The 14,303-nt window shown below is 37.1% G+C and overlaps 2 protein-coding genes across 2 annotated transcripts; one reads left to right on the forward strand and one right to left on the reverse strand.

The window, feature by feature from the left end:
* Positions 1 to 3,334: 3,334 nt before the first annotated feature.
* LOC132544249 (E3 ubiquitin-protein ligase RNF135-like) lies at positions 3,335 to 5,059 on the reverse strand. Its single transcript, XM_060207822.1, has 3 exons — positions 4,935 to 5,059; positions 4,276 to 4,477; positions 3,335 to 3,784 (listed from the first exon to the last, which is right to left on the reverse strand). Exons 1-3 carry the CDS (start codon positions 5,057 to 5,059, stop codon positions 3,335 to 3,337), a joined length of 777 nt encoding a protein of 258 aa, XP_060063805.1.
* Positions 5,060 to 7,501: 2,442 nt separating this feature from the next.
* On the forward strand, positions 7,502 to 13,848 carry LOC132544250 (uncharacterized). The gene is made up of 2 exons (XM_060207823.1): positions 7,502 to 7,585; positions 12,892 to 13,848. The coding sequence occupies exons 1-2, from the start codon at positions 7,502 to 7,504 to the stop codon at positions 13,846 to 13,848; spliced, it is 1,041 nt and encodes a 346-aa protein (XP_060063806.1).
* Positions 13,849 to 14,303: the final 455 nt, after the last annotated feature.

Here is a 14,303-nt window from a genome sequence, read left to right on the forward strand (position 1 = left end):
GTTCGGAAGGTCTCGGGTTCGAACCCCAGTCTGGCCGCTCGTTTTCCGCTCCTGTTACATAAGTAATTGTAAATTCTACATTTGATCATACACAAAAGCTTATCACAACTAATGACCTCATCATTTCTTACTTTGACAAAATTTCGAATATTTACTGAGGTCAATTTAACAACGGATTTAAGAATTGATAGTTTTAAACTTCCTTTGAAGAAAAGCTTTTTATATATTGGCGGTTTTAGCGAAAAACAGGAAATGATTGACACAAATTCTGCTGCAAAAGGTGCAAGAGGCCACATCTAGTACACTTCCCATGTGATAAATGATCGAATGCCACACTGCTGGTTATCCAAATCGAGAAGAAGCATTATTTCGACCTGGTTTTCTCGTTATAAAGACTTTCTGCATTTTTAAAACTTACAGTTGTTGGCATGTGGAATGGCAGAATTGTTAACCATACTGGGCTTCGGTACATCAGAAGCATTCTAAGAGAGTAAAGTGATACAGTTGATAAAATTCCGAGGAAAAAAAATCTGATTTACCGCTTTAGGAATGAACTACATATGAAACATTGTAAATCTTTCTAATTTACTAACACTTTGGAAACAATATATGATAATACGTGCTGCACTTTCATTTCCATAGTAGGTCAGGAATGAAAATAATAGTTTAATCTTAATCAGAAAGTTTTAAAGATCAGTCGTCATTTGATTTTGTTGTAAAACAAGAAATCTGCGGTTGTCTCTGTGAACTGATCTTTTGACGGAATATACATAGGTGACCCTACTATGTTTCCGGTATTTCTGCTTTCAAAACCACGTGAAGCTTTACTAAACTAGTAATTGATCATTGAAAAAACCTAAAAACAAAAAAAATAAACAAGGACGGAAACGAAACAATACAGACTTAGCGAGCGACCGCCATTGAATACAACCCAGCAGAGAGTGGGCGACAAGGGAGACATTAATAAAAAGGTATGAGACACATCAGCAAAAGGTTAGGAGACGCATAAACCAACGAAGGACAGGAGACATATCAGCGAAGGGTAGGTGATATGCCACCAAATGATGAGAGACCCATAAGTGAAAGGATGAAAGACGCATCACCGGGGAATGTGAACACATCAGCACAGGTTAGGAGACGCATAAACCAACGAAGGACAGGAGACACATCAGCAAAGGTTAGGAGATATGCCACCAAATGATGAGAGACCCATAAGTGAAAGGATGAAAGACGCATCACCGGGGAATGGGAACACATCAGCAAAGGGTAGGAGACTAATAAACCAACGAAGGACAGGAGACACATCAGCAAAGGTTAGGAGACGCACAAACCAACGAAGGGAAGGAGACACATTAGCGACGGTTAGGAGACTAATAAACCAACGAAGGAGAGGAGACACATCAGCGAAGGGTAGAAGACGCATAAACCAACGAAGGGAAGGAGACGCATCAACAAAGGTTAGGAGACGCATAAACCAACGAAGGACAGGAGACACATCAGCAAAGGTTAGGAGACGCATAAACCAACGAAGGGAAGGAGACGCATCAGCAAAGGTTAGGAGACGCATAAACCAACGAAGGACAGGAGACACATCAGCAAAGGTTAAGAGACGCATAAACCAACGAAGGGAAGGAGACACATTAGCGAAGGTTAGGAGACGAATAAACCAACGAAGGGAAGGAGATACAACAGCGAAGTGTAGGAGATATGTCACCAAATGATGAGAGACACCTTAGTGAAAGGATGAAAGACAAATCACAGGTAGCCAAAACTTCTTAAATATGTGCAAAATACACGTAGACTGGATTATCGCCCGTAAACTTCGCGTCGAACAGTCAAGCTCGGAGAGCATCTTCACTACGTGTAGCCAATCATGGTACTAGTATACCGCCGTAAGTTCCAACACATCGTGGGGCTTTCCCTTAATGAAGTTAATATAAAATAGGGAAAATATGAGAGTGGACAGAGCCATATGATAAAAGACAATGAAATGGACTGTAACTATGTCTGTAGGATACAAACAGGATGAGCAATCAACGCTTCAACAAGTTTTACAGGTTTTGTTGAATTACGGTTATTTCTTGATCATATGACTTCCGGAAATATTTCACGGTGTTGATATTTTGAGCTATAGAACTCCAAAGAACACTCCAGATTGCCAGTCGTGTGATTCTTTACGAGGACATGTCCTTCTCAGTCGTGCTGATATGTTGTAATATCTCTTACGAGGTGACTGGAACTCAATGTTAGTTAACAAATGCTATTACAGGTAATCTGTATATATCCAAAATCCATTATCCACATCCGTGGGACAGACGAATCCTATGTATTTGTCCTCCGCTGTCACATTACATCAGTACTAAAAGTCATGGTCATTATGAGACTACACTGTTGTATTATTAGTTCTCGGTGTCCCAATGACTGAATTTGTTTCATAGCAGTAAAGGGTTTTGTTCAGAATAACTAGGTACCTTTTTTTGCTCAAATCAACATTGGTGATGTAAATACAAAGAAATTTGTCTGGTTATGATTATAGTCGATATAAATGTAAGATATACACCTACCATGCAAATCTTACACGAAGCCACTAACAATGATATCGAATGTATTATTACATTGAGAAAACATTACTAAACGAAAACAATAGCATAAGGTATTACAGAGCAGAACAAGGTTCTAACTTCTGTTCGCTATTTCAACTGTACTGTAATTAAACTACATATTATCCAAAACGCTTCCAGCGTGTGATGGTATTATGGATGAAGATCACCTACGGAAATAGGGCGACTTGATTTGAGTGTCGATAACGTTGTACAGGGATCAGCGATAAACGCAAGACAAAATAACGACAATCACAGAATCTGAAAATATATCTTTATTAAAACTTTTCTATATACAGATGAAGGGGATATAACACATGTATATGCGGTGTAAAATGCCGACTTTAGGTTATGGTGATAAAGTTATACAAAAACATGAAAAAGGAAAATGTTCTTCGGTTCGAAAACATATGTAATATTTTTGTTATTCATAAAGGATTATTGAAATTTTACTCTTGATTCGGTGTGTATATGCCCAGCCCTGAGTCCTAGTTCCGCCTTCGTCGCTACACCGGTATTTAGCAAACTCCGATATTTTACGCAGCACTTTCTTCGAAATTTGAAAGCATCGCTTTTCTGTTTGTGTTCCTGTATAGCTTGCTCATGACCTACACAACCTTCTCTTCTCTTAATGAATGTGTACCTCCCCTCCCCCCTACCCGTCCCTGTGTCGCCCTCCCCAGTCTAAACCTCTTCCAAATAAATCGTTTTATCAATGTTCTGTGTCTCACAGATCAGCATTCCGCGTTTGTCTGCCACGGCCCTGTGTTTGTCTGCCATGATCCTGTTTGGTATGGGATCATTTGGAATGGCGGTGGGTAGAAGTTTAGATTACCGCCGATCGACAGAATCGCTGGATCCATTACACCGGGATCGTTATGGTAAAATGGCGGTGTTACAAATCCGGGAGGTGTCGCCTCAAGTTCGTTGCTACTTCCGGTGACTGATTTCAGTTCGTTGTATATCTCATTTGTTTTGCCAGCGTTATTTTGGTATTTTAAAGATAGTTGATTTTCAATATAGTTCTGGTTTTCTAGCCTTATACAATCTATTTCATCCTTACATCCTTGGAGTATCGAAGTTTTTGCTTTCGTTGATATCATTAATGAGTCTAACTCCGAACTGATTTCGTTTATCCGTTGTCCGGTCATTGCGAAAGTTTCGGTGTTTGTGGAAGCGTCCACCTATGTAAGAAACACATTTCTGAGTCAAACAATATAACATATATCGGAAACATTTTAAAGATATTCCTAAGATATATGCTTTCTATACTTACAAATGCAAAATGAAAAGATAGCAATTTCAAACATTTCTACACTTCAATCTCCGTCAGCAATTAATTCAATGCATAAGCTTAGACAAAAAAATCTAACGTGTTTTCTTAAAACAGACCCACAATTTTATTCCTATTTTAGAAGTATCCCAAGAAAGGCGTATCCTGTCAATGTCCTATTTATTGTCACATTTAATTCGTTGTTTTCCAGGACAGGGATTACATTTCCTCTTGACCGGACTCTTTGTTAGTTTTTTCTATTTTTTTCTGTCACTTCCTAATGTCACATTGATAATACTTGTTCTGCAGTTGTAGTACATATCCTGTTCTTACATCTTCAACAATATAACCGAGCAGTAGAGAGTTTTGTACGCAGAAGAGGAGAAAAATATGTATACTGACCTGGGAACGAGGCTGTCCCATTTGTTGGTAAGACTCAATGATGGACATAAGGACGAAGTTAGGAACGACACCATTGGTTTTGGTCATAATGTTTGTGAAGGCGACGCCACAACGACAATTCGGACACGGCACGGTCATCTCCATCAGCATGAATGGATTCTTTACTTGACGCTTCTTGTGTTTTGCTAAATCCAGGAGGCAACTGTAAATGGAAACCACAGCAAGTACATCGTAAGTGAGGACGGTGGTTACATATGGAACATACAAGACCGGTATATCTGTATGGACAGTTCAAACAAGAGGCCCAGGGAACTGTATTGCCCGCTTGGATGTTTCAGCTTTCGTTTCAAAATATTTTATTCATAATTTTCTTGTTGCATTTTCAATAAAGATGATGATTTTAAAGCCTCCAATTAACTTTAAACAAACTTACTCATCCAAGCAGAAAAAGAATGTTTTAAAATTTTGGGTTTTATGTACCAGTTTAATATAAATATCTAAAATTTCCAAAGTTGCACTAAAAGTTCCCGAAAGCCCTTTTAAAGACCAGTTGTATTCTTTGGTATAGGGGCAATTATTTGGTAATCTCTTTGCACACGAACTCTATATGTTACCGATAAATTCGAATAATCATCATACAAAATGGACATTCAACTTACTTATAACAAAACGTGTGACCGCACGGCAAGGCAGTTGGATCATTGTAGATCTCCATACAGATGCAACATTTCAGTTGTTGAAGTAAATGACCTCCAATCTGATGTTCCAGATTGTCCAAGTTCATTCCGAATGTGAATGGAAACTAAAATCTAAACTGAAGTAACCTAGAATCGAAAAAAATGCGACTGAACCCTCCTAAAAGCAACTGAATAATAGTTGTTTTTCGTAGCAACAATGACGTCACTACCCTTATGACGTCATAATATTAAAAGAAGGGAGATTATCCATTGCTGTCATTTTAGGTTACACACTATTGTACCTTCTGAGATTAGGACTGAAATCTTAGCAAATTATCATAGAAGTTACCAAGGCAAAGAACTATGCTAAAACTTGTTTTCTTCTGAAGGATAACAAATAGTCTCAAAAATTGACATTTCAAAGACCGCCTCCAGACGTAAATAATACCCAAATCGCTCGGAAACTACCAGGATCAAATTGTAAAATTGGTATCTAAAGTTACGCTATTGTGTTAAGGTACAATAGAAAAGTTTAAAAAATCGTGATTGCTTTTCTATCAAGTTATGGTTAAATAATCTGCCGCGAAGAAACCTAAAAAAAATGTGTCACAGTGAAGTTTTGAAGTCTGTTAAACTGTCGGTGTGTCAAGAGCGCTTTTCCTGGAGTTATGTCCCTTAGCGTATCTCGCACCAGACTGCAAAAAGTTTGTCCATGTGCTAGACAAGCCTGTTTTTTTGGTGTCAATTGTCTGTGTTTGTGTGGTATTTACAGTCCCTTGAAATATCAATGCCATGCACCTAGTAGATTTACAAGTACACATTTAACCCTCCAGCCTTCGGGCTTCATTGCAGATCCCTCTCATCTATCACACCAGAGAAGGCTCGGATGAGGGAAATTTTGCAATTTTCAAGCAGAGAAGAGGTCCGTATATAACGTAATCGAATTGCCACAACTTTTATATGAAGTTCTTAACAGGAAAAACAAATGGCGTTTTATTATGCATCAACAAAGCTGTAATTTTATTCAAAACTCGATTTACTTTCGTTTTATATCGAATAATGTCTTACTTCCGGTCAAATATGACTATCAAAATCTTACTTAAGGTACTGTTTTAACATAACTATATGTAGCTGTTTAACTGTATTTACTATAAAACTGAAATGAAATAAGTTATTTCAACTGAATTAATTATTACTACATTGTCCCGGATGAAAGTACACGAGGAATTTTACTGTGACCAGGAACCAGAATACTTGAGGATTTTTTTTTATTGGGGCCTAGACTAGAGCGTTTCAACTCCGTGACGTGCACTCAATCACCTTACCTATGAACACGGACTTCGTGCTATGAATAACGTAATAATTATATAACTTCTCAAGATGTGGTCAATGGTTTAATTACTAAATAAAGCATTACTATTAAATAAATAAAGACGATTTTAGGAGTTTGGTCTACAACATATTGTTTGCCTGATAAATTAACTTAAATGTGTGCCTTAATTAAAAACAAACAATGAAGTTCTCAGACAATATAATTAGAATTATCGCATAAATCGTCGAGATTTAATCACGGAGGAATGACGATCAGGAATTTAATCAAATTGTACAAGATGTAAAATATCTTATGTAACATTATATCTATAAAAAGGCTTTTGATGTATGATATTTTACATACAGGGTCAGATATCTCATATATCAACACTTAATGGTTACGATTTTATATCAAACAGTTCCTTGTGAGAAACCGACCGTATAAATACAGTCATAGCGGTATACATTGGTATTTCACAACCGAATTTAGTAACATTTTATGACATTCGACACTTTACAAAAGGCCAGGAATTGAACATGTATATATACGACTCAGTATTGATATCCGAGGCACACTTTCTACATACATTTGTCCTAACAAAACATTTCATGAATACGATATACAAAAGAATGACAAAATAGCCGCTGTCTTGAATTCAGTTCAGAAACGATCGCATGCTCAAGCAAATTAAATCGTGTTATTAAGAAGGCAGGTTACGAGGAGCGTTCCAGTTGTTGACAGCATGACAATGCCCACCTGTGCATTAATGTCAGTCACGGACCGCCGCGAACCCCCCGCCCAGGTATTCATAACTGTACAGTATTGACATTGGACGCGCAAATATTTATACAACAATATACACCAGTGTTTAAGATTCCCTAGCGAGATAATGTACAGTACTTATATCCAATACAGTCAAAGATAATAGGCTAGCAAATCTTTTCTACCAATTTTAAGAATCAACTAACCTTAAAGAAAAATAATTAGTACTCTTCCGAATGTGGAACTTGCCCAAGTGTATACCTGGGAACTCGTTATAACTGCGAGAGTGCACAGTGAAAATGTTCATTTGCAGCTGGTAAGACTGACTTAACCTCGAAATCCCTGTAGCCGATGCCACAAGGTTCCACAGTCTGCTCGTGCATGGACAGTCTAATCACGTGCACCTATACCTACTACAGTTGCTGACTTATCTACATTTAACACATGTCGTTTGATTGAACTTTCTAATTATAAAATGTGTGGCGTACTTAAGGATGAATTCACTTGGAAAAATTGCGGATTTTCTCATGGAAATAGGAAAGCATTTTACATGTGTCAAGTAAGTACAATGCTCGTGTATTTACAAACACGTACATGATAAAAAGGAATGTATTACCATTTCATAGTGTAAATAAGTACATCACATCTTGCAAGTACGATGTGTTTTATAGTAAGTATGAACAATGACAGTATACAATTAAAAATATATTATAGTAAGGTATGTAAATAACACTTTGAAGAAAAAAAGTACATAATTATATCTTCAGGCGTACGACTTGTACTGATTAGCAATGGAACATATACAATGGGCATTACACGTATTATGTGACACGGTTCAACGATTCCAATACCCAACAGAAGTGTTAGTGTCATATAACCAGTTCACAAACTGATTAACTTCACAGCAAATAGAAATGATAAAGATAATTAGCTACGATGATAAACTATTACATGAAGATAGGTAATATATAGAATGTGTTATATAAATCAAGAAACTTGCTTTCTTATAGAGTGACATTACCATACAACGTATGAACAATGTCTTTTTGTGGGTATGGAAACGGCGCTGCTAAGCATCAAATTGGTTGTTCCTCGTTACTGATTAACTGCCGATAATTAATAATAAATTTAATAAAATTCAAACAATTTTCGGTGTAAGACATCAATGAAAATAGAAGTATTGAACCAGCGCCTTATGTGGTATTTCCACCCAAGGCTCTGTCATTTATGAGCCATAATTGTCATTGCTTAAATATGTTTGGAAGTAAACTACCTACTCAGCAGAGGGATGTTAATTTGTAACTACATAAAGAGACATGATCGATTTACCAAGTGTTACTGCGAAGCAATAAACTCACACGTGTTATCTACCATCTACATATGTTTCTATAACGAAGACAACGTGTGAAATTGCCATTCGTCATGTTTTTTTTTTACAATGGGTCTATCTTTTTCTAGGTGTAAACCCCACTTTGTCTCCATGACATATTTTTTCTACTCATTTACACTCTCGTTTTCTCCGTCAACCCCCTACCAGGGAATGCCCCTCCCCTGACTAGAGACTCTACGTCCAGACGGTTGTGTGTAACCCGGGGAGACTAAACTACCATCATTATCTACGTGTGTTAATGGAGTTGATGTGTGAAATTAGGGGAGACATCACCGGTGTAAACACCACAGACCTCCTAAGCATTCCTCGCCTTCCCGCAAGTCACTGTTACGGTTTTCACATCTGGACTTGCAAAAACATTAAACAACATGTGAACAAAACCTTGGGCACCGAACATCATTGGTCGATGGAAGTTCATCATTTCGCCGTCGGAATTTTTATATAAGTTATTTTGATCATCCGAATCTTTACGGACTAAGAACGGGAAGAGAAGACGACAGTAAAAGTGTTTATATAAATATGATATGACATTTCTTCCTGATTATTATCTTTGTTACAAGTCGGTTGGTTGTCTGTACCTAATACACGAGAAAGGTCATGATGTACCATGTACTCTTTCTAAATATAATCTGGTGTAACGTCATTACATGTCACCATCGGGAACATCTGTAGCATCACCGACTCTACTTCCATTCATATCCACACTATAAATAATTTCTAACATTGTCTGCCTGGCATGTCACTGTGAAAGAGGATCTTATGCTAGAGTAAGTTGATACAAATAAAAGTTATAATATCATTTTAGATCAGATTGGTGTAAAAGTGTTTTTATTCTGTCGCCGAAATCGAAATAGACCAGATCAGTTGCTTCACAAAAAAGACATTCCTCTTTTCGTGCTCAAATGGCATTAAGAATTCATGCTATTCATCTATCAGTCCCAGTTTTGCTGGTCGCCGCATTCTGCTCCTGTATCAAACAACACCATATCACCAATGTAGAGATAATCAAACCTTTCCGTAATACCAAACCGTACTACCCACAAGCAATATACTACCACGGACAGGATGACACAAGCATTATACTAACACGGACAGGATGATACAAGCATTATACTACCAAGGACAGGATGACACAAGCATTATACTACCAAGGACAGGATGATACAAGCAATATACTACCACGGACAGGATGACACAAGCATTATACTAACACGGACAGGATGATACAAGCATTATACTACCAAGGACAGGATGACACAAGCATTATACTACCACGGACAGGATGATACAAGCAATATACTACCAAGGACAGGATGATACAAGCAATATACTACCACGGACAGGATGACACAAGCATTATACTAACACGGACAGGATGATACAAGCATTATACTAACACGGACAGGATGACACAAGCATTATACTACCACGGACAGGATTATACAAGCAATATACTACCACGGACAGGATGATACAAGCAATATACTGCCACGGACAGGATGATACAAGCAACATACTACCACGGACAGGATGATACAAGCATTATACTACCAAGGATAGGATGACACAAGCATTATACTACCACGGACAGGATGATACAAGCATTATACTACCACGGACAGGATGAAACAAGCATTATACTACCACGGACAGGATGATACGGATTTCATTGTATTCCTGACAGTATGAAGACCATTAACATACAGTCTTAACTCATTTTTGTTAATATGTACACGTTTTTTGATGTTGTGTTTTCTTCTGTTGGTAGGTCATGTCTTTAACAAAATAACGAGGCTTCCATTTTGTTACGAGAAAAATGAGTCTTCCGTCTGTAGAGGAATTAAACTTCAGTGACGCGAGACATTATTGGTCATCTCACGGTCTAACGGAACGAGTACTGAACATTCATAAAACATGTGTGATTAGGCTTTTTATGTTATTGGTTAGAAGGACATGTTTATGATAAGAAGCTGTGCAGTAAATATATGAAATGTTTTTTACCCTTCAGAAGTCCCTAATATTGTCTTACAACTGTCAGAGCAACTTACCCTGTTTCGAAATTAAAAGCAACATCATCACAGACACAGTTTCCATTTTTGATACAATATATATATTTCATAAGCACATTCTACATTTGATGGACGTGCTGTGTGTAACTCAGACATTTATTATCCGCTGACGGAGTAGATTATGCCTAACTCTACCCTCTCGTGCTAGGTTGCTTCTTTTAATAAATGTACATAGGCATGTTATACAAATGGATTATGGCGATAACTTACAAGATATAACCCCTTTCGTTATCTACCATCACATTCACATCTCTACAGACAGACGCCTTATAAGATTTCGACGAATTCATTTTATAAGTCATGAATTACATGTCATGCTAATTGATTAATGCTAAGAAAGTAATAAAACGGATTCCAATAAGCTCTTACTTCCTGTGAAAACTTTGAAATAATTTAACCAATTCTAACTGCACCAGATTTACAATCGTTTGTATGGTAACGAGCTAACATTGAAAAATGTAAAGACTACCAGAACCTCACTTCGCTGTACTTCAGATTAGAGCCCCTGCTGGTCCGCATTATATCAACAAAGGATACCATGTGATTATTAATGGAGATGCAGCTCTTTAAACCTGAAACCAAAAGCATTGTGTAATAACGAAACTTTACTTTACATAAACAGCAGGAGAGTGGGAAGGCTGCTTACATCATTATCATGAAAGGTATTTAGAATTTCAAAGGGAACTGTGATGTTTGAAGACAATAATTTCGATATAACCCAGCTAAACACACCGGTCTGAATTATGGCCTGTTAGGAACTTCCAGGTTGCAATACTTAAGCTCGAATAGTGAACGTCATTACGTTTTCTTTATGGACATTAATTCTTAACATATCGAAACACGGAATATTCCAATTAAAAAAAATTCCCATCACTTGCATAACACACATACTTGTGTTATTGTATATGAAGGCATAGTGTGATTTAAAATTCTTAAAGAAGGACAAAAACTTCGAAGGTCGGAAAGTAAAAAGAGACATAATCGATGACCAAATGTTACCGAGAAGTGAGTAACTCCAATTATTATTTACATATATATTTATGTACAATCTTCATGTCAGGTCTGTAGTGTAGATAACCAGTGAAATTGCCATTTGTCATACTTTTCTATGACGAGTCTGTTATATACTAGATGTAAAACTCTCTTTCTTTCCATAACATGTTCGTCCTGTCCATTTACACTTTCGCTCTCTATACATCTTCTCCAAGAATTGCGTCTCCCTCCAACTACATACCCTAATTGAAACAACACATAGTGGTACATATATGGAAATATTTGTATACTATAAACTTACTTATAATCTCTCTGTAAATGTATATTTTCATTAAGGAACGACGGACTTACTGATACCTCGACAAAATAAGGTATCTTACATAAACGTCGATGTAATATAGAAATTAATCGAATATAAAATTACCATATAATCCGAACTTCTGAAAAAATTGATTTAAGTGAGTTGATTCACTAGAAAGGCGTTACATTTCACGGTGACAAATTAGCGTTATTACACACGTATCTTACAACATTGATGGCGTTGACGTATGGTGTGATACAACACTCCAGTTATGTGGTAAAATTTCTTTCAGTGATAGCTGAGTGTAGGTTGTGTTCATTTTTTGAAACATACGAGCTGCCCACTGTTTGAACATACTCTGCACACCTGGGAAAACCCTAACGTAAGACGTAATAAAGACATTTTACCACACATATATAAGTGGTACTCCTGCTGATCGTAAGAAGTCTGATCAGTTTACTAAAGTAAAAACCGATTACTTGAAGGTCAAAGAACAAGTGTGCTGTTCGTATGTTATATAAAGGCCTGCATATCATGAAAAATAATTACTTACATACAATTTGACGGTATATGTCTCGTCCTCTCCACTTTTACTTACTCTAGTGGCTAATTGTCACCAAAAACACGAACATCAAAAAGGTTGAAGGACTCGTTTCATGGTGTCTACGTTCTTTATTTCAGTTTGAAAATTGTTGAGTTCTATTCCATCCTTCAAACCCACCTAAATTTCATGCTTTCACCAAATATGGACTATAGTAATTTCTAACAAAATATTAGTTGTTAATTTTTTTTGAGTGCTGGAAGTCATCGGGAATATATCTTTATATCAAAATACAGAAATAATAACACATTTCATGTACAGTGAAATCAGAATGAAAATATTTTGGTAGGACTTAATTTTCATGGTTTTTCAAATGAAATTTTTTCGTTGGCCCTTGAAAGTAATTTTTTACTCTTTATCATTTCATGAACTGACCGTATTCACAAAATTGATGAAAATAAAACCCTCACGAAAATCAATGACTTCACAGTATGGTGAAAGTTTAAAATGAATATCTAAGATCAAAAGATGGCTGTTGGGAATGTGTAATAAGATGTTCTTTGTGTTTCAGTGGCAGTGGCCTCCCTGGCTGTATCTACTGTTCAGGCTTGTAATCCTTGGTTACTTGGTAGGGGCGTTTATACCAGTCATCGTACCCACAGACGCCAACGCCAAACACAACCTACTTGTCTACCTCACTATCTGGACCTATATCGTCCTAATCGCACATAACGTCGTCGCTACCGTCGTTGCATTATTTTATCATTGTATGCAAGAGAGGGATGAGGATGATTTGTCAGCCAGTGTTACATCTCATCGGTATTCTCTAAGTGGCGATAGAAATTCCTCATACAATTCATTCAAAGAGAATACTTTCCAGCGTGACGCTGCGACTACGTCATATACCGTAACCAAGGCATCAGACGATTCAGAAACAAAAAATCATACCGTCAATGGCACGGATAAATCAAGCAGAAATATGCCACTCAAAGACCAATCAAATGGGCGTATAACCTCTGATCCTGAGACCCGGTCTGTGACAACTATAACTCCAATAGTGTATGAAGAAACAACAGACAATCTGTCATGCTTGATGAAATTCTCTTGGTTATTGTCTGTAGTTGCGCAACACTTTTCGATCTTTGTGACTTTGTTATACTTTTCAGCTGTATTTCCTTTCCTGAAGGTTAAAGTGGGTCTTGTGAATGACATAAATCTACACGCAGTCAACAGCTTCATAGTTCTGCTAGACCTCGCGGTTAGCGCGCGACCAGTGCGTTTTCTGCATGTTCTGTATCCGGTCATATACGGCTGCGCATACACAGTTTTTTCTATTGTTTACTGGACGTTTGATAAGGAACGGAACGTCTTATACGCCATTTTGAATTGGAACAATCCAGGCCTAACATTAGGCGTCATAGCAGGCGCTATTTTCATCGTAGTTCCATTGATTCAGTTTACGCTGTACGGATTATATCGACTTCGACTGAAATTATACCGTATTCGTTATAAGCATGTATACATGTGATACAGATAATCTTCAGCAGCTTGTATGCAAATTAAACGTGAAAATAAATAATTTTCACATGCCATTACAAGTGTATCTTTAAAAGGGGAGGGGGTGAAGGAGGCGGGGGACGTGGTTTGGGGGCAGTGATTTCTTATATACTTCTGTGAGAAAAAGATAGCAGTTTTTATCTAATTACGAAATGTTGAACATACTTTCAATTATAGATGTATCTAAGATCAATACCACTGTAAAGTCATATAACACTAAAGGGATACTTCATTTTCATGTTTTGGTTAGCTTTTCCATGTTACAACACATTTCGATATTTACATGACTTAGAAAATCATTTCTTGCTGTATATATCCAAACATTATCATAATTGCTCATTAAAAATGTGTATATACGATGAATGATGTTCTGTCGTATTAAAATGAATTCAGATTCGAACCAAACAATGGTTTCCATCTTTGTTG

This window comes from Ylistrum balloti, unplaced genomic scaffold (genome assembly GCF_031769215.1).
Source record: "Ylistrum balloti isolate Yb309-2 unplaced genomic scaffold, AGI_CSIRO_Ybal_v1 Utg369788, whole genome shotgun sequence".
Classification (NCBI taxonomy): Eukaryota; Metazoa; Mollusca; class Bivalvia; order Pectinida; family Pectinidae; genus Ylistrum; species Ylistrum balloti.

What these genes read in the sequence shown, in the direction of transcription:
- LOC132544249 (XM_060207822.1), bottom strand. Translation starts at nt 5,059, where the DNA reads ATGAACTTGGACAATCTGGAACATCAGATTGGAGGTCATTTACTTCAA. An exon ending in GGTCACACGTTTTGTTATAA is followed by an intron (nt 4,478 to 4,934) that starts GTAAGTTGAATG and finishes TTCCATTTACAG; the next exon opens with TTGCCTCCTGGATTTAGCAA. An exon ending in TGGGACAGCCTCGTTCCCAG is followed by an intron (nt 3,785 to 4,275) that starts GTCAGTATACAT and finishes TTTCTTACATAG; the next exon opens with GTGGACGCTTCCACAAACAC.
- LOC132544250 (XM_060207823.1), top strand. Translation starts at nt 7,502, where the DNA reads ATGTGTGGCGTACTTAAGGATGAATTCACTTGGAAAAATTGCGGATTT. An exon ending in AAGCATTTTACATGTGTCAA is followed by an intron (nt 7,586 to 12,891) that starts GTAAGTACAATG and finishes TTTGTGTTTCAG; the next exon opens with TGGCAGTGGCCTCCCTGGCT.